At 35.6% G+C, this 24,719-nt stretch overlaps 1 protein-coding gene across 1 annotated transcript in view; it reads left to right on the top strand.

The window, feature by feature from the left end:
* The window catches only part of Htr2c (5-hydroxytryptamine (serotonin) receptor 2C, G protein-coupled), a 72,301-nt gene extending 59,385 nt beyond the window's left edge, over positions 1–12,916 (top strand). The window contains exon 4 of the mRNA XM_013035959.1: positions 12,087–12,916. Coding sequence (XP_012891413.1) covers positions 12,087–12,916 — 830 coding nt within the window. The remainder of the gene's footprint in view (positions 1–12,086) is intronic.
* Positions 12,917–24,719: the final 11,803 nt, after the last annotated feature.

A 24,719-nucleotide genomic window follows, 5' to 3' on the forward strand; every position in this document is an offset into this window, starting at 1 on the left:
ATCAAAGCAATGCTATCTTTATAGAGTGAGTTTCATAGTGTGCCCTTTCTTTATATTTTATGCAATAGTTTGAAGAACATTAGTGATAATTTTTCTGTAAAAGTTTGGTACAGTTCAACAGGGAGTTTTTCTACTCTAGGGCTTTTCTGTTGGGGAAAATTTAATCCCTTTGCTTGTTATAGATCATAATCTAGCTACGACTTTATTTAATAAGACTTTATTTAAACAGCTCTTCATTCTGTTTTCCACGTAGGTTTTAAGTCCCTATCTCATTTATCTCTGCTCTAATCTGTTTTATTTCTTCTCTTCCAATTTAAGGTTTGAATTTCTCTTGTTTTTCTAATTCTTTGGGTACAATAATAACTTATTTGATATCTTTCTCTTTTTTGTTTTTCTGATGTTGTCATTGATGCTGAAAACTTGTCTTTTAAACTGCCTTTGTGGTATCCCACATATTTAAATATATTGTATTTCCATCTTCGTTGATTTCTAGGATGTATACTATTTCTTCCTTTACATATTGGCTGTCCAAGTTGTTTAAATTCCATTAATTCTTAGTTTCCAATATTTTCTTGTATTTACTACTGTTTTATTGCAACAGCCTAAAAAGGTATCCAATATGAGGATTTTTTTAAAAATCAAACTTGTTTTCAGCCTGTGATGTGGTCTTTTCTGAAGAACACTTGGTACATGTTGAGAACATTGTCCCCCTGATGTTTTTTAAATACATATGTCATACATCACAGAGTAACTTGGGATTTTTCCTGAATGGTCTGTCGATTGCTGAAAGTGGGCTATAAAAGTGCCCAATCATTATGGGAAAAGGTTGATTAATATTTGTTTTATGTGTTTATTCATTCTTTTAGTGAACAACAATCAAAAACCAAGTTTTTCATTCTATTATCTTTCTTATTGTTTTATATGTACTTACAATTTCTATTTTCTCTAAAGGAATTGATCCTTTTATCATTAAACAATGAAATTCCTTTTTGCTTTTTACTGTTTTTGAGTAAAGTATGTTTTATCTGATAAAAGTTTGATTAATCCTGCTTTATTTTGGATTTCATTTGCATGCAAAATCTTTTCCAATCCAATCATTTTCAATCTACACACCCTTAGAAGTGGATAAACTCCTTTGGTATTCTTAATTCCCTCGTTAATTCCCCAAGGTTCTTATGAATTTTCTTTAATCCTTTTCATTATTTTTCTGTCTTCCTTCTCTAACTGGGTAAAATAGCCTATCTTCAAGCTCAGTGATTTTTTTCTTCTCTATTGTTGATACTTTCTATTGTTTTATTTTAACTTTTCTTATAACTTTTAGGATTTTTGTTTGAGATTTAAATTGTTTTGATTTTTCTAGACCTTTTCTATAATATAACAGATTCACTTATTTCACAAAGACTCTGATTGTATTTGAAATAATTATTTCAAATTTTCTGAGTTTTCCCATGTTGATTGCTATTTGGTTAGTTTGTGTGTGTGTGTGTGTGTGTGTGTGTGCGCGCGCGCGCGCGCGCGCGCGTGTGTTCCTGGGATTATATTTTAAGGCCCGGTGTTTTATAGCCAAGCTCTTTGTCCCTTGAGCCATTTACCCACCCTTTTTGCTTTAGGCCATTTTTACATAGGAACTCACTTTTTCTGGCTTTTTTTTTTTTTTGGTCGGTCATGGGGCTTGAACTTTGGGCCTGGGCACTGTCCCTCAGCTCTTCAGATCAAGGCTAGTGCTCTACCACTTGAGCTACAGCGCCACTTCCGATTTTCTGGTGGTTTATTAGAGATAAGAGTTACACTGACTTTCCCACCTGGGCTGGCTTTGAACCTTGATCCTCAGATCTCAGCCTCCTGGGTACCTAGGATTATAGGCGTGAGCCACTGACGTCCAGCTGGAACTCACTTTTTCTGTAGGTATGCCTAGGATTGTAATCCTCCCATGTATGCATCCTAGATCACTGAATTTACAAATATGAACCAGGACACCCAGTTTATTTGTTGGAATGAGATTCCACTAAATTTTTCCCTAATGTTGGCCTTGAAAAGTAATTTTTCTCTTCTCCTTTTTTTCTGAATACATGGGATTCCAGTTGTGAGCCACGGTGCTTGTTGGCATACAATATCATCTGTGCTTTGAAGAATTAGGTATTTTAGTCCAGTTTTTATATTCTGTATATATGTCTTCCAGAAATTCTAAGCAGGCTGTTATTTTCTCCTAGCCATTGGTCACTTCTAGTTCAGCTCTTAGTAGCACCCTAAATCCAACTTTGCTGCAAGTCTATGGTTGATGTGCTGTTTCAGGATTAGGTGAAACAAAATCCCAAGTATAAGGGGATAGCATAAGGATAGTCCACCTTGCAAATCTCTACCTGGCCGGGTTAGTCATCTTCTCCATTTTCACTTGCCTTTTGTGGGGTGCTTGTTGCAGGATTGATTCTCTTCAACTATAATACTCCATTTATTTTCTGTTCTTTTTTTGCAAAATCTTTATAAAATATATTCAAGTTAATGAATGGTTCTTTGGTCACTTCAAATTCAATTTTGAATACCTCTATGGATTTTTTATTTTTCTTTTTTTTGTACATCTTTTATTGTAAATATGCTATACAGAGGGTTTGCAATTACATGAGCAAGGTAATGAGTACATTTCTTATTGAGCATTGTTGCCTCCTCCTTTGTTTTCCCCCTATCATCATCCCTTCCCTCCCACCTCCACAACTACCCTCCTCCCTGCCAAAGTTGTAAAGTTCATTTCAACATAGTGTTTTGAACATCTCATTCTTACAATGAGTCATCCTGTATCCTTATTTAGGCATTTGATTTTTTCCCTTCCCCTCCCCAAATTAGAAAAGTGTATATACAAGATGCAGGGCACCAACATTAAATACAGTGAAAACAGGGGTTATCAGTATGCTTATCAATACCAGACTTTATATTGTCCCTTTAATAATTACTATTTATATTGTCTATTTCTCATTATATCTTCCTTTTATTCCTTATCTCATTATATCTTCCTTTTCTTGCTTAACTACACTTTCCTTTGTTTATTTTTTAATTTAAACTTGAAACCTACCATGCCCAGCATACCCAGGCAAGTCCTTTAGTTCTTCTAACATTTTTATAGGTTAGTTTGAAAACTTTTTCTTAAATATCAGTTGTTTATTCTTACAAGTGCTTGTTTTGGGGTTTGTTTTTTTTTGGGGGGGGTCCGGTCGTGGGGCCTGAACGCTGGACCTGGGCGCTGTCCCTCAGCTCTTCAGCTCAAGGCTAGAGCTCTACCACTTGAGCCACAGCACCACTTCCGGTTTTTTTCTTTTTGCTTATGTGGTGCTGAGGAATCAAACCCAGGGCCTCAGGCATGCAAGGCAAGCGCTCTACCTCTGAGCCACCTTCCCAGCCCCACAAGTGCTTGTTTTATTGTTAATTCCAGTGTATATGTTATATTTACTTGTTTCTTTATAGATCATGCAATTTTGTTGCAATTGAGGCATTTTAGGGAACATGTTTTAGCACCCCTTCCTTTATTGTTATTTACCATGCGTCTGTTTGGCATGTTTGCCCCGGATAACAACGCCTTGGGCTCTTGACTATGATCAGTTGTTAAGGTCCACTAATAACTAGCCAATTGTTCTATTATTTTCTTATCTTTTTAAAATAGCATTGTAAAGGTGATATACAGAGTGGGTAGAGGTTTGTAAGTCAGGTAATGAGCACATTTCTTTTTGAAAAGTGTCACCCCTTCCCTCACTTTCTCCCAATTTAGTTCATTTTCAACATAGTGTCTAGTGAGTATCACTGCTTTATTTGTCCACCCTTTGTCCTACCACTTCTGTGCTCCCCTCTTGCCTTCCCCAAAACAGATAAACTTACATACAAGACAAAAGGTACAGAAAACAAAAACAGCAACAAAGGAGAAAAACAAAAACAAAAGCAAAAAGGCAAAATAAAAAATTCTTCTTGTTTCTATTTCTTGAAGTTCATTTCAATAAGCATTATCATACTCTATCAATATTTTCAACAATGCCCTGATGTTCCAACTGTTCAACAGACTATTACAGTCAAATTTGGATGGCTTAGAGAAAATAATTCTGAGGTGAGTGTTTTAGATTTTACTCTTGCTCTGGGCAACATCCTTCCAGTAATCTCTTTCCCAATTTCTTTACTTCCCTCCTCCATCCAAATCTTTGGATCAACTATAGAGCTAGGATCAACTGAAAGCATCCTTCTTTCTGAGTATTGTCTTCACTTTAGGAAGTTCAGCCTTTTGGGATGTTGAGCAAGATGATGACCTTGGTTCTTCTTCACTTTCCTCTCTGGTTCTGGAACTGTTATTTTAGTGTCCATTATCAGTATTCCCAGCATCTAGAGGCTAGCATCTAGACCAGTTCTTGGTCATACTCACCTGGAACTTAAGCAATTAGATTATATTTATTATGTAATATTTGTTGTTTCCACTATTTATTATTATTTTATTGTTTGTTTAATGACTTTCTGGAAGTAATTCTTAGATTATTTTAAATGCCTGGAACCAATAAATCTCCCAGTCCCTGCCAGGTGCTGGATTGTAGTTGGAACATTTCTTTAACATTCAGCCAGGCACTTTGCAATTCTGCATGGTCTTTACTTCCTGAAGAGAGCTTAAGGTCAGCCTGAAACAAGAACTTCATGCCTTCTCGGGTTTTAAAAACACAGTCTTGGCAATGCATACAGATAAACAGGATTTCTTCTAAATAATAAGGGATATGTTGGGTCTTTTGAAAGCCCTTATGGGCATATTATTCTTCAGCTATTTTTCAACTTTTTTTCTTAGTCTATTGGTTTTCCTGATTGTTAGTCACTGTCTCAGGCAGCCCAGATGTTAAACATTTTCCAGTAAAACTTTCTCAGTAATGTCCCTCTGGGAGATATTAAACTCCTAAAGTCAGAGCCAATAAAGAAAACCAGACAGGTTAAATAATGACAATTGTTTAGGTTCATGGCTTCAAACGAACAGCTACTCTATTTTGGTACCTCTAATATCAGAATGTCAACTGTTGTTTTTCAAGGTGATACTGATCTGGAGAACAGGTGACAGGAAAAGAACAATTCTTAACAATACTGAGACATTTTTATTGAACTAATATTTGCTATGTTGCCATAAGAATTTGGTTGGTTTCCACAGTTCTACAATTATTGACTATTTTTGCTCAGCATTTCTGTTGCTTTTATGGAGGAACAAATGTTTGAAGGTCCTAACTGCCATTTTCATAGATATTTCACATATCTTAAGCTTTGCTGTTTTTTTTCCTTTATCCTTTCATTTCCTAGACACTGATTCTTTTGATCTTTGAAATCTGGAATCATATTATCTGATGATTCTTTTGTTTTTAAATTTCCAATATTACCATTCTCACTTGATATTTTTATATTTGCCATTTCTCTACTAACATTATTGTTTCACTGATCATTTATATCATACTTTCCTTCAATTAATTGACATGTAAAATATTCACTTTAAAATATCAATATTTTATATATGTCTAGTTGTAGTCTGCTTATATTAACTTCCTTTTGTACTGTCTATTGCTTTTAGTCTGTGTTTCCTTGAGTATCTAACATTTCTTTGAGAAACTGGGCATTGTTAAATAGTATATTACTCTCTAGTTTATTTTATCTTGTGAGGACTGTTGTCTTACTCTTCTATGAGGCAGTTAACTTTCCATACCCAAAATACACCTTCTGTGTCCCTCCCATTATTCACAATATGATTCTACTCAGTTTTCTTGGCTTGTAGTTACTTCTCTTTTTTTGTGCTTTAATGTTTTCTATGTGCCTATATAGTTGTAAGATCAGCCATTATTTGGGGAAAGTTTACATTTAGATTTAGTACTTGCTGAGGAACACATTTAAATACAGGCATAGTAACCCTGCAAATCTACATAGAAGCAGAATTGTTCTCATCTTAAATAACAGAAAGCAGATGTCTTCTACATTGGAAGTGTCAGGAGGTATAATTCAAAGGAGGCAGAGCACATCAAAAGTACATAGATCTCCAAAAGCAAGGATTGAGAAGGAAGGCATTGAGTGTCTGAATATCAACTCCCATTGCATTTCCTCATCATAGTGACAGAGCTTTCAATGTAACATCATTCAGTGTAATTAATAACAACTGTGGTTTTATAAATATCCTTTATAAACAGTGGAAAAGACCTTTGGTTCTGTGTGTATGTGCACACATGTGCATCTGTGCACAAACACACACAAACATACTCACACATAACAGGAACTCAGGATTTGGACACTGTCCCTGAGTGTTTCTAATCAAGGCTACCATTCTACCAATTGAGCCACAATTCCACTTCTCGCCTTTTAGTGAGTAATTGGAGATAAGAGGCTCATGGACTTTCTGGTGCAGGTTGGATTCAAAGAGTGATCCTCAGATCTCAGCCTCCTGAGTAGGTAGGATTATAGGCATTTGCCACTGGCACCCAGCTACCTTTTGCTCTTGGTTTCAGAAAGTTTATTTTTTTTATCAGAAATTGGTATGGAGTTTTGCCAAGCTATTTTTTTCTATCCTACTGTGATAATAGTACACTTTTCTCTAATTGATTCTATTAATGTTGACAATTTCTTTGATATACAATTTTGAAATATCCTAGCATTCTTGGAATCATTCTGGGGACTTTCATTTGCTCACAATACAATAGTTACATACCAATGAATTTTTTTGCTAATTATTATTGAGGATGTGTATATCTATGGCCAGAATGATACAATTCTATAATTTTTAACTTAAATTCTTACATCAGAGTTATGTTAGCCTCATAAGATTAGAGAAGTTCCCTCCTTTTCTATTACCTGGAGCCATTCATGTAAAATAGATTATATTTCTCTATTAAATGTTTGACAGAATTCAACAGTGAAGCCATTTGGACATGGAATTTGAGGATAGTTTTTTAGCATGAGTTGATATCAATAGATAAAGTAATTAAATTTTTTATTTCTTTCTATTTTTATTAACTTTAGTTCATAGTCAGAGCAATAAAGTTAAATAAATAGCCTGGAGACAATGCAAGGTTCCGTGGTATCATGTCACCCTAATAAGCACAAGGCCCTCAGTTCAATACACAGTACTGCTAAATAAATAAATGAATGTAATGATAATTGTAAAATATACAAACATTAATCAGGTGCCAGCAGCTCATGCCTGTAATTCTAGTTACTCAGGAGGCTGACATCTGAGGATCACTATTTAGCCAGCCCAGGCAGGAAAGTCCATGAGACTCTTATCTCCAGTAAACTACTCAGAAAAATCTAGAAATGGCACTGTGGCTCAAGTGGTAGAGTGCTAGACTTGAACCAAAGAAAATAAAGTCAAAGTTCTGGCAAAATTTACATTTGAAAATAGCATAATTATCTTAATGGAATCATGAGGAAACTACAAAAAGAAAAGTTTAAAATATTGATAAAATAACCCAAATATACAGCCATTTCAAAATTTTATCTTTAATATTTTGATAGAAAAATATCAAAATAATTTGCTATTTTCTATATGGCATTTTATGCCATCAGGAATATCATCCCAAGAAGAAGTACATAAATACAAAAACATTTAGAATATGTGTCATCAACTCTTTTGTGATTCTTTTTCTGTCATTTTAAGTATAATCTTCCTTAACTAATCATTAGCTTGTAGTAGTAATGCGGCCATCTTTGACTATACCTCACATTTCACTTCACCATTCTCTCAGCCATCCAGTAGTGAATCTTTTATCTGCCAAGGGACATTTAGATATTTACAACATTTATATGGACCATACAAAATTGTCAATACAAGCAGATGGACTGTAAAGTGATGACCATCTTCGATTCTATTATCAACTACAACATTCAAGGAACTCACTAATAATGCCACAAGGCAAAAGGTTACTCAAGTCAGCCTGATAATGTATGGTCACTTAGGTCTGCTTGGCACACTCACATAAAAAATAGGTCCCTCTGAGTTATCTTTGCAGTTAGACTTTAATTTATCTAATCTGTATTTTCATTCTGATGTAGGGCAAACGATCCTAGGAAAGTAATTTCATTATTTCTTTCACATCACCATTTACTTATCATCTTTCCCTTGGCAATCTATTTCTTACTTCCCTGAATTGTTCTCTGTACAATGACCAATGAACTCCTCATTTTCAAAGACGGAGGAAATGTTGAAAACTTTGAACTTTATTGGGACCTTTGAAATTGTTCAGGACCCCACCTCAGAGCTTTCACATTCTTAGGCTGTTGTGGCATAATTTTTTATTTACATAGAAATATCATTTTTACAAATTCTGTAACTCATTTTTACTCATTTAAACATTTTAACTGAAACTCATTTTATAAGCTGAAACTTATTTTACAGATTTTGTTAGTGGTAGTTTTGATCTAACAAGATGTCAAGAGAAATTTTTCAAACCATAATTGCTAATAAAGGTAACTATTTAACAACTACTGGATTGCCAGCACTAACTGTAAAGTCACTAATTTTAAGATACATCCTAAGTTCAAAGGTCTTAAAATTTGCAAGAATTGTACATCTAAAATTCCTTGACAAATGATGTTTGCTGATGGTTTAAAGAGAACTAATCTGTGTTGCTTGAATTCAAGGCTTTAGGAAGTAATAGAAACTATTTTTTGCAGTAAAATAACTTTACTTAATGCTGAGTTTTAAAAATTATATTAGAATGAGACAATGCATGAAACATGTAATGCAGAAAGGGTAGCAGACAGAATAAAGCTCTTAGTGAATAGTAGCTGTTGCAATACATTTTCAATGAAGTAGTGGTAGCAGAAATGCATGATATTTTCTACAAAACTATAACTTTATAAGTTTACTGAAGATGGTTTTTTCTTTCTGAGTTAAGCCTAACAATTTATAAGTGTTTTTGAAGGGTTTACAAAGATTGAATAAGATAATGCATGCAAAATATTTGACTTATTATAACTTGACATAGTACCTAATATTTACAGCAGAACATAGATTATAACGTTTTTCAAAAATAATATTATATATATATTTATAAGATGATATAGATGTACTGAAGTTAATTTCAGAAATGTGAATTCATTCCATTTAATAATTCTTTGTGGACTTTTTTCATCTGGGTTGAATAAATTATAGCATATATTGATTTGAAAATACTTGGCCCTGGATGTAGGAAATGAAAACCACTCAGTAAAAAGTTACTACGACGATGACGATGACAAAGACAATGGCTACTTCTATTATTATCAAAATGTATTTGTTTCCATTTTTCCTCATCTACATTAAGGATTTTAAAAATACCAAAATTTCCCCATTGTATTTGCTAAATTTACTCAACTTTTCTGACATTAACTTCACCAAATAACATATACCTTTTAGAATTTTTATAGAAATGAATGAACTTATGAATTAAGGTGTTTCATTGATAGTATTGATATTTATATTTAACTGGCATTATAATAGCATATTGGTCAGTATTGTAATTTAAAATGCGAAGAGGTTCAGGCACTGGCAGCTCATGCCTGTCATCCTACTTAGGAGGCTGACATCTGAAGATAGAGGTTTGAAGCCAGCACAGGCAGAAAAGTCTATGAGATTCTTATTACAAAACCACTAAAATAAATAAAATGCTAAAGAGGACAAAGTGGTGTGTGTGTGTGTGTGTGTGTGTGTGTGTGTATGTGTGCGTCTGTGTGGGGGGGTGTCTATGTCTGTGTCTGTGTGTGACTTAGTGGTGCTGGGTTAACTCTTCAGAACCTCAATAACTTCACCTATCAATACTGAACAGCAGTTCTCAAACCTTGAAGTCCTGGACCTCTTTATACTCTGGAATACCTGAGGGCTCCAAAGAGCTTTTGTTTCCACAAGATATATCTACTGATATTTATATTTGAAATTAATATTTGGAAATGTTGAAAATTTTGATAGTCTTATTTTAAATAAGAAAAATCCCCTTAATATGAACAAAAGTAATATTCATATTTTTATGAAAGGTAACTATAACTTCAAAAATCAGAAAGACAACAGGCATTTTTATGGGTTTTAAAGTCTCTTTAACGTATTATTAAATTTGATACAAAGACAGTTGAATTTTCACACATGTGTCCAAATTCGGGATATTGTGGTACATTGTTTTAGTTAAAATTTATCTAAAAAGAGGAAATAATATAGTTTTAAAGATAAATGTTTGAGGATGGAAACCTAAAATATACTTGAGTCTCAGAAACCCGCAAGGCCCTTGACCACACTTTGAGAACTGCTGACCCAATCTTTTAATTTTAAAGTAAGTAAGATAGTCTATGATTGATATATTGTTATTAATTTATAATCTGATATTGTTTGAAAGTTGAATGTTTGCTTGTTTGTTGACAGCATACATCATTCTTAAACACAAAATTTATGATGGCATAGATTTGATAAAGTGGTTAAACTATCTCACCAAACATCTGTTGTTTAGGAATTTGAACCAAATTGAAAAGCACAGAAGATAGGCATAGTAAATGGCAATTATTAGGATCACTCTTTCCTCAGCGTATGTAAATTATGCCACTAGATTCTAGGGGTGAAGTTGCTCTTAAATTTCCCCAAATGTTTTTATCTCATCTACAGTGACTCTGCTCCATTATCTTGCTGTTCCTTGACAGTCTTCTGTAGACCCAAAAGTTTCTCAGAAAAATGAGGAACTCAATTGATAGAAGTAAGTGAACACACCTCTAGAGGTGTGCTCTGAGGGATGTCATCCCTCAGATAGATGTTTAGTGTATGAAGTCCTATTACAGCCACTGTACAAAGCCTTCCCCAGAGACTCGAGTTTCTCCAGGACTACTTAGAAGATTGATCAGGAATCCATTTCCAGAAGGAAAAACATCTCCACATCTAGGTTATATCTACTGAAGTCAGGATGCCACTAGAGGGCAGACAAAACCCCCAGCTAAATCGGAGCCTCAAGCTCCAATTTCCATGTTGGTGGGAGAGTGGAGAAGGTGGCAACCTGAAAACTATCATCACACTCACACACACACACACACACACACACACACACACACACACACACACACACACACACTACTGCTCTTACTGGAGGTCTGCAGGAAGATAACTGTTTTCTACCAACATTGTTTCATAAAAATGTCCTTCTTCCCTATGGTCATCCCTATGGTCATGCTGGGTGTTTCTACTAAGGTCCAAATGTTTTGCTCAAAAAGCCATCATTTACAAAGTTAGCAATTGCCACAAATACTTGGAAACTATTTGGATCTGCAGTTTGACTAGACACATTTGTCTGTTTCAAAAAGTCAGAAAGTACCTCTAATCTTCTATTTACTTTTGTTAATTTTTAAAGTGTTTCCTGGGTAAAGCACAAACTCTCCACTGTCCATGTTATTACAAAAAATACTCATCTCTCCCACTTCTCTCTCCTTTCTTCTCTCTCTCTCTCCTCTCTTTCTCTTCCCTCCCCCCCTACTCAGCTCTATTACTAACTATTGTGGAAAGACTACTGTATACTCTTTCTCTTGACCTTGAAACAATGTTACTTATGCCCATAAACAAAAAAAATCCTTGTTAAAAAGAAACATTTCAGTTTCTGCTTATAGATTATAGATTATTTTTACATAATATTCATACACACTAGCCTCTTATAAGTGGTGTACATATAATTTTTATTGAATTTCATAGATAACATGCCAACAATGAATGCTTGTTAGTAATGTCATTGAGGCCAGATGTGACGTTATTTATTGAGTGAGCAAATATTTATTGACTGCCTCCTATGAGCCAGGACAGCTTCAGATACTGAAAATCTGACACAGGGAATCACAGTGCCTTCTAAGACTCAATAAGCTATCTCTGATAACTTATCTCAATAATCATAATTTGATCCCATCTACAGAAATTTAGAGGAGAAAGCCACCCTTACCTGTTATTAAACAGGGATCCAATCATTCCAATGACCATCAGTTATGCTGTAAATTGCTTTCAACAAACATTCAGTCTAAAGCGTCTTCAGGAAAATGCAAGCAAATGAATGTACGACACTGTAAGCGATCAGTTCTATCATTTCCTGTGCTGTAACAGTGTCCCATTCCTTCAGGTGTATCGGTCCCTATCCCAGTGATTGGACTGAGGGATGAAGGCAAAGTGTTCGTAAACAACACCACGTGCGTGCTCAACGATCCGAATTTCGTTCTTATTGGGTCCTTCGTGGCATTCTTCATCCCGTTGACGATCATGGTGATCACGTATTTCCTGACGATCTACGTTCTACGCAGACAAGCCCTGATGTTGCTGCGCGGCCAAACCGAGGAACCTATTGGGCCCAGCCTGGATTTCCTGAAGTGCTGCATGAAGAACACGGCTGAGGAAGAGAACCCTGCCAACACCAACGAAGACGTGAAGCCACGCCGCAAGAAGAAGAAGAAAGAAAGGCGTCCTCGGGGCACGATGCAGGCCATCAACAATGAAAAGAAAGCTTCCAAAGTTCTTGGTATTGTGTTCTTTGTGTTTCTGATCATGTGGTGCCCATTTTTCATTACCAATATTCTGTCGGTTCTCTGCGGGAAGTCATGTAACCAAAAGCTGATGGAAAAACTTCTGAATGTGTTTGTTTGGATTGGCTATGTTTGCTCAGGAATTAATCCTCTAGTGTATACTCTCTTTAACAAAATTTACCGAAGGGCTTTCTCCAACTATTTGCGTTGTAATTATAAGCCAGACAAAAAGCCTCCAGTCAGACAGATTCCTAGGGTTGCTGCTACTGCTTTGTCTGGGAGGGAACTTAATGTTAATATTTATCGGCATACCAATGAACCTGTGATGAGGATACCTCAGCGATGCGAGCCTGGTATAGAGATGCAGGTGGAGAATTTAGAGATACCAGTGAATCCCTCCAATGTGGTTAGTGAAAGGATTAGTAGTGTGTAAGAAAACAGCATAGTCTCCTACAGTGATGCTACATGTGTAGGGGAAATCTTCTTTGACTTTGTTGGTATTTCCTAATATGTAAATATTGCTGTGTGAAAAAGATTTTATATATATAATATATACAAACATATATTATATATATATATATATATATAGCTTTGCAACCCTGTACTTTACAATCATGCCTATAAAAGTAAGATTTAAGGTTCTATATTTACTGTTTATAATAGATGGAGACTAAGTTATTTTGAATCTTTGATGAATAGAGTGTTTATGGTTTTCTTCCTCCCTCCTCCTTTCCATTTTTCCTTCCTTCTTCACTCTCTCTCTCTCCTTCCCTCCTCCCCTTCTTCCTTCTCTTTCTCCCTTCCTGTCTTTCTCTATTCCTGTGCATGTGGACACACTAATGTTGTCTCAGGTGGCATTTGCAGGAGACCAGAATGATACACACACATGACAGTGGTTACATTATAACCACACCTAAACTGTCAAGCCCAGTGTTATGTTTTCCAGACTGACAGTAAATATATACTTTAAATTCTTGCTCTGCTCATCTACACACATCCGTGCAGTAAGTAAGATAGATTCTGCCTTTGCGAAAAACATTCCTGTGTGTGAAAGGCAGAACTTAGCCTTGTTATTACATATAGGGGCAAAATTTGACATTGTCAGAATGTTGTGTTGGTATTTTGCTGCAATGTCTGTCCCTAAACATAGTGGTATTTAAACACGCAGCTGGTTAACCAGAACTATAGAAGTGGAAGGATGACAAATTTATATATATATATATATATATATATATATATATATATATATATACACACTAAATCGCTTTTCACTTCTTTAGGACAATGTTCAAATTCTGATTCTTATGACAAGTAAACTGGAATTAGTGTCTTCATTCTGGTCCTTAGTAAATACCTAATTCCATGACTAAACTGGGAAATGAGATCCCAGAGTTATTTCCCAATCCAGGATTCAACATCAATTGGGTTTTGATCTCAGAATTCTGGAAATTCGTGTGCTACACACAAAGTGAAATTAACATTTTGAGCCTTATTAAAATATTTTCTTAATTGTGGTACCTCTATCTATAGGACCTAAATTAGCAGTCCATTTTTAAGTAAAATTTGTATTGTAAGGGTTGATGACAATGGTCTTGGAAGTTTTACTTGACTAAGGACTGCTGAATTAGGCCCTTAGAATGTGAAAAAAATAATTAAAAAGACTCTTTTACTGAACTCTGGGAATAACAGAAACACAGAGTTTCCATTTGGATTTTAAACAAAATTTGTCTCATTTTCAGATCCTTCCAAACTCTCTAGTGCAGGGAAAGGCTGCAGCTAATTTGAGCAAATGGCAAGCTTTTCATTGTTACTGCAATTATGTATCTGAATTTAACATCTTTGTTAAAATATGGTGTTGTGTTACAATAAGTGTGGGCCATTGCTTCATTCCTGGGCCTGCTACTGCTCTCTAAGAATTCAGTACTACTTTAATAGTTTGTAAACCATGAGAGGTTTTCAAACATTGCTAAAGCTAAACCATTAAATTTATACTGTGTACAGGGTATACTCGTGTTTCCAGTAACTGTGAGTCCATTTCACACAACTGTGGATAAATTTCTGAAGAATTCATGATGCTATTTCTTATGCCTGACAGTTGCTCATACACTTTAGGGTGTACCTCTTAGTATCTTCAAACTGGTGACTGCAGAATCTGAGTTTTCAATACCCCTGGTCTGTGCTTTCAGCACACAGCATAGATAAATCTTAGTCTGCCACAGGGGCAGTGGGAGTGTGGCTGTTTTTGAGGAAACTCAAACAGTCTCTATTTGATTACAACACTGCCAAATGCCAGTCAATTGCTTGAGCATGCCCACATATAACACGAAAGTCAAGTCTACCTGCCTGTTAGGTCAGTTGAACTGCATGTAAAAACAATTATCTGAAATTGAATGAGATGATCTATTTCTTACAGAAATGAAAATGTCTGAAGAGACACAGCATGCACTTAGCATGAGGTCTGCACATACAGATGGTGCCCTGCATGTATGCTATGTGTATTGCATGAATCCATCGATTTGTATTAATGTAGGGCAGAGTAGCTGATATAAACAGGCATAAAGAAAAGCCTTCAGCATTCCTTAAAAAGAGCATACATTCAGATCTGAAGTATAGTATTAGAGAAAATTGGAAACATCTGATTTCTTTCTAAACTATCAGGGCAAGCTCATAGCACATGTTTTACAGAGAAATAAAATATAAACCACAGATTTCCAAAAGCACTAGCAATAAGTTGAATGATAATAGCTTACAGCACATTTGTTAATAATTCTTATATCATCAAGTAGTAGTACTTAATAGTACCCAACACAGTAATTATCCTCAAATTGTGTGCTATTCGTAAGTTCTGTGCTGTTTGGTATGAAAACAAATATACTCATTTGGATATAAATCTTACAGTTCAGTGTTAAAGCTACAAACTTTTCTAAGTGTTTTAAAACAGTCTATGTGATAAATGTAAATGTGTTGAATTTACTGTCAAACAAATCACTTTGATGTGCTATTATATATGTATATGTGTTTAAGACATGTGCAACAGACTGCCTTATATTATTTCCTGTAATTCTTCTCCTTTGTCCAATGGTACTTTTTGTGAATGGTTGCAAAGTGATGTCTTATTCTTGATTCCTGTATGTTATCCACTCCAGGTTTTTGTGATACTTCCTATTAACTTATTAAATTTATTAAATGTCTGATACTGTGTCATGTGTCTTTTTTTCCCCATGAGAATTTCATGGACAAAAATATCCCTTTACTTTTTTTAGAGGTTAAATTGGTTTCTATAAAATAAGCTTACAAAGATGAACACCATCAGAAAATATCACTTTATGTATGTACTTGAAAAATCTATAGCATGATAGGAAAAAAAGAGGTGGGGGATGTCAAAACAATACCACAATATCAATACCAGTTCCTCGTGAGAAGAACTTCCTGCCTTGCTTTCCTGCACAGAGGCTGGGTGTCTCGTGTCCTTGCCTTTCTATAGCAATTATCATTGTCTTTTGCCCATGGACAGAAAGATCATGTCTATCTTGTTCATGGTTATATCTCCAACATTTAGCAGCTACCTTCAACAGATGTACACTGAGCTTTAATATGAAACAGCCCAAGGTTGTCCATTTCTGTTGGCAAAATGAGCCTTACAACTCCTCACAATTCAGTCACATAGCTTTGCACAGTCACCTTAATCAACCTCTAATCTCAGAAGACACCTATGAAATAATCAGATCCACCATACTAAACAATATATTTCTCTATATCTGGATCCAGAAATGACTACATACATTGACTTTGTCTTTCCATGTTATTTTTATGGTACTTGGTGAGCTGAGGCAATGCTGGGCTGATTTCAGCTCCTGAGAAAAAAGCATCAATTCCTCATTCATTTATTAACATAAGTAACTTCTTTTCCAGAAAGATCAAAAGATACAAGTTAAACTGCCACTTGAAACAATAGGGCTACTTGCAGTGTAAAAGCTACTTGCAGAAATAGCTGGTAGTGTTGAGGCTGCCCAACTCTGAGGCAATGGAAAGAGGCTAAAATTTCGACGTTGCAGTGTTAAATTCATTACTAGCTATAAAGTATAGGAAAGGAAATGTGGGCTTGAGAATCCAGAAGACCTTCAGTGCATAGCACTAGAAACCTTTTCTGATGTGATAAAAAAAAAACCTGCTACATGCCATTGAATAGCAATACGTATTCAGTTTCCTAGTGCAATTCCCAATGCTGAGTCCCATTTATCCTTCTATCTGTCCCCTACTCTTATGTTAACATGTCACCTAGAGGACTGACAATATTAGAGTGCACATCTGTGCACATCCACAGAAGTAGGTAGCATAATAGTGGTTCTAAAATATTATATGAACTATGTGCAGTACAGTTACTATATAAGTAAATTGTGAGGTGCTAATGATAAGTGTGCAGAAAGTCTATTGGAGAGAGGTTTTGGGATGCTTATGACTAAGAAAAGGGAAAAAAATTGTAATCGTGAGAAGTTTTCCCTTTAGAGGGGAAGATTCTCACATAGCCTCTTTTCCTTTAAAAGTTGAATTGAATCCTATAAAAACAACTTCTTGAAGACTAATTTAACAAAAGTTGTCATTTTCCAAACAGTATGCATGTACTCAAAATATTATAATAGCAGAGGTAAAATGACTGAAATGTGTGAACAAAAAATAGTATTGCACTTTGCTGATCCCCATGGGAAGCTGTGAATTTAGGATGGCCCTTCAGTGTAGTTCTAAGTTGAGATGAGTGTGCCAGGCCTTTGTGACACCACTGCCCTTAAGAGAGATGAGTGGCCCCAAGATACGTGGCCACACCATTCTGTACAACTAAGCAACTCCCAAAGAAGATTTCAGTTATATATGAGAGCTGTCAGCTCCTGGGAAATACCAAATTAGCCCCAAAGGACAGAGTACCATAGTATCCATGAGGAATGGGATACTAATTGGATAGCAAATGGTTCACTATCATTAAGGTATTTGTTTGTGTGTCTGTGTGGTTTTCCTGCCAGTCCTGGGGCTTGAACTCAGGGCCTAGGCATTGTCCCTGAGCTTCTTTTGCTAAAGGCTAGCACTCTACCACTTGAGCCACAGTGTTACTTCCAGCTCTTTCTGTTTATGTGGCAGTAAGGAATTGAACCCAGGGCTTCATGCACACTAGGCAAGCACTCTGCCATTAAGCCACATTCCCAGCCCTTAAGGTATGTTTTTATAACTCTTAACTTCTGACAATAAACATGTGGGGTTTCCAAGCTAAACACTTCTCTGAAAACACCAACTGACTCAATGTCATTCAATTCTATTAACCAAGAATAAAATCAATCTAGTGGAGAACAAGGATAAAATTAGGGTTGCAATATGGGAAACCACAGATTTAAGCAGTCTTGAAATGGTTCTCTGGGGGGTTACAAAATGGCACTGCATTTTACACATTTAAGCCATAAGAAGCAGGGGAAATTGTATCATGTGTCATGAATTTCTGGTAAAAGTTAAGCTACCTCATTAAAGCAATTGAGTGCCCTTTTAGATTTTAGGAAATATCTGATGTGGAGAAGGTGAACAGGTTAACTATGTTCAAAGGTGAATTCACATGGCTGTGAAAGAAGCTTACAGGTCTGAAACTTAGTCCTGTTTCAGACTTTTGTGGAGCCTGATTAGTTTTACATGTTGCAAATCAACACTACAGCCTGTTTTTCCTTGACATTTTAAACACTACCTGGGGTTAGCACAGACTACACAGGCTAAGAATCCATTTCCATACTCATTCAATACTTACAGCAAATACTGAGTACCTATGATATCCACATTGAGAGAGAAATGTATTTCACAGGATAAGCATGCAGTGTCCATTAAGAAAAAAACACTGGAAGCCATTAATTCATGCCTGTAATCCTAGCTAGTCAGAAGACTGAGATCCAGAAGATCTAAACAGAAATGTCCAGGAGCATATCTCTAACCAGAAAATAGAAAAGGGTGAGAAGTATGGCTCAAGTGGAAGAACATCAACTGTGAGCAAAAAAGCTAATCAACTGTGCAAGGAACTGAGTTCAAGCTCTACTATGGGAAAAGATAAAACAAGAGAAAAGAAAAGAACCTCCCAACTGGGCACCGATGTCTCATGCCTGTAATCTTAGCTACTCAGGAGGCTGAGATCTGAGGATTGCAGTCCAAAGCCAGCCCAGGCAGGAAAGTCTGTGAGACTCTTATCTCCAATAATCCACTCAGAAAACAGGAAGTTCTACTGTGGTTCCTGTGGTAGAGCACTAGCCTTGAATTGAAACTGCTGAGTGACAGCACCCAGCCCTAGAATTCAAGTGCCACAACCAACAACAACAACAAAAAGAATCTCCCAAACCCAAGAAGGCAATAGGAATCCACACTTGCCATAGTATAGGTTGGAAACTATCCCATTTTCAGTATATCTGTCTGTCTATGCATCTACCTATGTTGTGCATAGATTTATAGCATATATCATATACTTATTTATAATTTATATGTAAAGACAGGATCATCCTACTTGGTACAAGAAAAAAGTAAGCAATATACTTTGACTTTGTGGGGGCCCAGATTTTAGTCAGAAAAATTACACTTCAAACTTGCTATTATTAACTTTAACAATTTTAAATTAAAACAATGATACTTCGCTATAAGCAAATATCAATAAGGAAAAAATAATAAATAAAAACAATACATAGCCAGGTGCTAGTGGCTCGCTACTACAATTCTATCCTAGCTATTTCAAGCCAGCCCATGTTTAAAAGTACAGGAGAGGGGCTGGGAAGGTGGCTCAGTGGTAGAGTGCTTGCCTTGCATTCATGAGGCTCTGGGTTCGATTCCTTAGCACCATATAAGCAGAAAAAGCTGGAAGTGGCACTGTGGCTAAAAAGGTAGAGCATTAGCCTTGAGCTGAAGAGGTGCAGGACAGTGCCCAGGCCCAGAGTTCAGGCCCTACAGCTGAGGGAAAAAAAGTACAGGAGACTCTACTTCAATGAAAGAAGCTGTGAGTTGTAGGGTACACCTATCATTTCAGCTACTGTGAGAAGTATAAAGAGGAAGATTGTGGCCTAAGTACATGTAACATGGAAAGCAAGATGTTATCTCAGAATATTTGGACTAGAGGACTAGAGGCATGGCTTAGTGGTACTGCTCCTACCCTCACCAAAAAAGAACTAACAACAATGAAGTTAAAAAGTAAAAAGTATGAAAATTGAAACATGCTATTCTCTAAGGGTATTATAACCATTCCTCCAATGATTAAATAGAGTTACAATAGGACCATATATGTAATATGGGAAAATAGCAGGCGTGTAGCATGTGTGTAGCAAATGACAAATAACAAACTAACATAGTAATCCATAAAATAGTATATTAAAATGTACTTATTACCTTGCTCATGTAACTGTAACCCCGTGGTACAGTATTTTCACAATAAAAAAAACTTAATTTAAAAAAGAGGTACTGATTATGTTACAGGTTGAAAAAAAAAGCCAGATATAAAAAATTACAATAGTGTATGTTCCTGTTTATATAAAATACTCAGAATCAATAATCTATAAACATAGAGTTAATGATTGTCTAAGAATCTAAATAATATAATTAAAAGAGGTAAATTGTATGCCTAAAATTATGGTATGTCCTTAAAGAGAGACTTCTCTGAAGAGGAAATAAGAATGGCCAATAGACACCTGAACAAAGGCTCAACTTGTCTAGCCATAAAAGAAATGCAAAACAAAACAACATTGAGATTCCACCTCACCTCAGTTAGAATGGCTATAATCAAAAAATCTAGTATCAACAGATGCTGGAGAGGATGTGGCCAAAAGGGAACCCTACTGCATTGTTGTTGAGAGTATAAACTGGAGGTTCCTCAAAAGCCTCCACATAGAGTTCCCCTATGACCCAGCAATCCCACTTTGGGGCATTTACCCAAACGATCACAAACAAGGCCATTCTAAGGCTACCAGCACAACTATATTTATTGCAGCATTATTCACCATAGCTAAGCTGTGGAACCAACCCAGATGCCCTTCAGTAGATGAATGGAACAAGAAAATATGGTGTGTGTGTGTGTGTGTGTGTGTGTGTGTGTGTAATACAAATGTATGTATGGAATATATCTCATATATATGGAATATATGGAATTCTATGGCTCCATCAGAAATAATGACATCACCCCAGTTGTTAGAAAGTGGAAAGACCCGGAAAAATTATATTAATTGAAGTAAGCCAGACCCAAAGAAACATAGGTCCCGTGGTTTCCCTGATTTGCAATAACTCATATATGTCTAGGACAAGTAGAATAGCTCAAAAGCTATGTACATGTGACCATATAAGATGATGCTAACAGAAATGAATCCCAAGATAGGGACACAACTGGTTTTATCCTTCTTCCTGTTGTTTTTTAATGTATTTATAAAGTACTATGTGATTTTTAAATTTCTTTTGTATATTATTCCCCCATGGTATTAACCCCTGTTTTCACTGTATTTGATTCCAATGCCCTGCATTATATATATACATTTTTCTAATTTGGGGAGAGGAAGGGAAATAACAAAATGCGGAAACAAGGATACAGGTTGGCCCATGGTAATAATGAGATGTAGGAGACACTATGCTGAAAACAAACTTTACAATATGGGGGGGCGAGGGGAGGAGTTTGAGAGGTGGGGAGGGAAGGGATGGTAGCAGAAAAACAAAGGAGGCAGTAACAATGCTCAATAGAAATGTACTCATTACCCTATTCATGTAATGGTAACCCCTCTGTACAGTATTTTTACAATAAAAATTATATATGGAAAAAGAAAAGTGAGAGAAGGAAAGTGTTAGGAGCAAGGGGTGACAATGTTGTCAGACACCTTGTATTCATATACTGTTTTGTAGAATGAGTACTTCTTTGTACAACTTCTTAAAGATAATAATAATAATAATAACAATAATAAATGAAAAAAATTATGGTATGTCATGAAGTCAAAGAAGTGGATTAAATATTTTGTCAAGAATCAGCAGAGAGGTTTTTTTCCAGAGCAAATATTTTGCTTGGGAATGACCGGGCACTGCAATCTAGAACATATGTGATATGACAGGCATTACACATTATCAGGGAGGCAAAAGAAGACAATTTTTGAAAAGGTAAGATGATGAGAGTTACATACATTGTTTTGAAACAATAGTCTTGGCTACAAGGATCAATATGAGTGGTGTCCATACAAAGCTAAGTGGGCATCTTCATGGAAATATTACTTTATCTAGAGTTGTGGAGACTTTGCATCAAGTTGTGGTTTGGAGGGATTTTTGCAATTGTTTTTATTATCAACTGAATATTCATCAGAACTTCTGTTATGGTTTGAATATGAAATAACTCCCATAGACTCATGCGTTGAATGTTGGCTACCCATATAGTGATGTTTTTTAGGAGATTCTAAAAGTTTAAAGAGGTGGCAACTGGTATCAAAAGTAATGAAATTGGAGTTTTACTCCTAAACCCAAATAATAGGTGTTCCACATGTCAGGTCTGGGTTCCAGATATTACATGACAAAAAGATATGATGAAAGGTAGAGAAAGGAGGTTTTTACTCAGCATGGTCATGTCACAGAAAGACAACACCACAGCTCATCTTCAACCATCTTTTTTTTGGTCAGTCATGGGACCTGAACTCTGTGGCCTGGACACTATCCCTTAACTCTACAGCTCAAGGCTACCTAGTGCTCTACCACCTGAGCCATAGCACCACTTCCGGATTTTTTGCTTATGTGGTGCTTAGCAATCGAACCCAGGGCCTCATGAATGCAAGGCAAGAGCTCTTCCACTGAGCCACCTTCCCAGCCCTCAGCTGTCTTCTTTATATAGACTTTTGTCTATATAAAGGGAGAATGGGGACATGGATGAGAAAGTATGCATAATTAAAACAGTCCTAGTCACAAAAGTGCTCAGAGGTGGTCAGGAGTGGCTAGAGGCTGCATCACTGGTTGTCGGATAGTCTATTGTGTTAAGATTGATCAGGTAAACTTTTGTTTCACTAAGAGTCACTGATGTCTATCAGCTTGTCTAATATCCTCTCTGTTTCTTCCTGGCTTCTAAGATGTCTTCCAAGTGACAGAAGGAGGGCCTAGTTCAGGACATAAATACAAAAATAGAGGCTGGAATGCCTAGCCTTTATCCTGTTCCCAGTTATTTCATGGGTCCATATAAGTAGTCAGTGTTTCTCAGCACAAAACAACTTATAAGCAACTCTTCTAATAAGACACTGAGGGCATGCCTTTAAGCTCAAATCTGGTCCCTAGGCCCTTCTTCATTCTGCTTTTCTGTCATCTATGAAGAGAACAATTTTCTTCTCAAAATACTCCTGCTCTAAGATGTTCTGCATTACCATGAAGTCTCTGAACAGTAAGCCAAAATAAATCCTTTCTCCTTTAGGTTGCTTCTGTCAGGTGTTTTATTATATTAACAAGTATAGTAACTAATACAACCTCCTGTCATTTTGTTAGGTTTTGACATAAATGATTCCATTTTAGTCCTGACAACTTACACAATTTATAATGTACACACATCTAGAAGACAAAAATGACAGGAAAAATGTTTATTAAAATGTACATCTCATGTATATATTGAAGATACATTGAGAAATAAATAAAATCCCAAAGAAGTAGCTTGATTTTAGACTGAAATAACATCCTCAAGTGAAACTAAAGAGTGGGCATCAGGGATGCAATGAAGAACGGGCTAGGAGGAAAGCAAGGTAAACAAGGATAGTATTGGCTATGCAGATTGGATCGGCCTTCTCCATTAGTATCAATCTGTAGAGACTTACAGTCAGCCTTCTTATTCTGGTACAGGGAGAGAGCTACCCTTCCAAATATTGAGTCTCTCTTTAATTGTAAATTTCACTCAAAATGATGACTAGTGCTCTTGCTTTTCAGAGCTTGTCCTTCGTCCTTTCTCCAAATAACCTCTAAATAACCCTTAGGTAAAATATTCTGGTATCTTTGTGTGTGTGTGTGTGTGTGTGTGTGTGTGTGTGTGTGTGTGTGTGTGTGTGTGTGTGTAAATACAGGTTAAATTACTATGGATTATAAATTAGTTAATTTCACATATACAAGAAACTCACAAAGAAATGATATGTCTACTCCAGTGTGTATTATCTTTCCCACTATTTATTGTCTGTACTCCATTAGTGAAATTGAAAGTTTTCCTTGAAATATATCTATCTATATATGCTAGAATCATTAGGGAAACAAAAGTTTGTCTTAAGGAAAGAAATTTCCCAACAAATAAATAACTCCTTAAAAAATATGAGGCTATAAATTCTTACCCTGGGATTTACTTTGGAATTAAAAAGAAATCTCTTCAACATCATTTGCAGTATCTTCCATAATAATTTATTTTCTATTTCTTTTGAGAACAATTTTGGTTCAAATCCCTAATTTCATTTTACTTCCAAATATATTTACATAAATGTAATCAAGGACTATCTATCCTTTAAATTTTCATGTATAATTACTTCCCAGATTTTAGTTCTAATTAGTGTATTTGCTCTTTCTCATTAAACTTCCAGATTAGAGTCAGATCACTACTTCCTTATTTAACAAATTAGATTTCTTTGATATATTGATTGCATTTCAACTGGTCTTTACCAGTATAATAAGTTAACTTAATTTCATAGTGCTTTCTTAAATTCATAAAATTTTATTTTGAATCTGTAATTCCTTATTGAACTGAATGCAAAAATACTTATTTCCTTCTCTCATGTAGTACGACATATAAATTACACTTTTAGTCCTTCACTTTTACTTAGCCTCTGAATAGTGTTCATTAATATTCTAAAGGACTTTAATATTCATGGTATTAGTTTTATTTATGCAATACATAGACTGTATATTGAAATGTTTCTGACACATACTAATTTTATAACCGTATATACATTATTCATTAATGTTAAAGTTTATTGCTCAATGTCATTGCTTTGTGTGTCCTTATCTTCTTAGCTTTCAATTTAGTTCTATTTTGAGATTTGTTCACTTTTTTATTTTGTTTTGGTGTGTGAATGGAACCCAAGGTTTCGTTTATGTGAAGCACTGACCTATAGTCTAAGCCACTTTTATGCTTTTTTAAACAATACTTTCCAGAAAGAGTAATTGCCACTGTACTTCCTAAGTTTTTTCAAGCTGAAAAATACCTCTTCTGTAATCTTACACACAATGACTCTGCTGATTGTATAACCAGAGTCCAAGGCCAA

The sequence above is a fragment of the Dipodomys ordii genome, unplaced genomic scaffold, assembly GCF_000151885.1.
Source record: "Dipodomys ordii isolate 6190 unplaced genomic scaffold, Dord_2.0 Scaffold233, whole genome shotgun sequence".
In the NCBI taxonomy this organism is placed as follows: Eukaryota; Metazoa; Chordata; class Mammalia; order Rodentia; family Heteromyidae; genus Dipodomys; species Dipodomys ordii.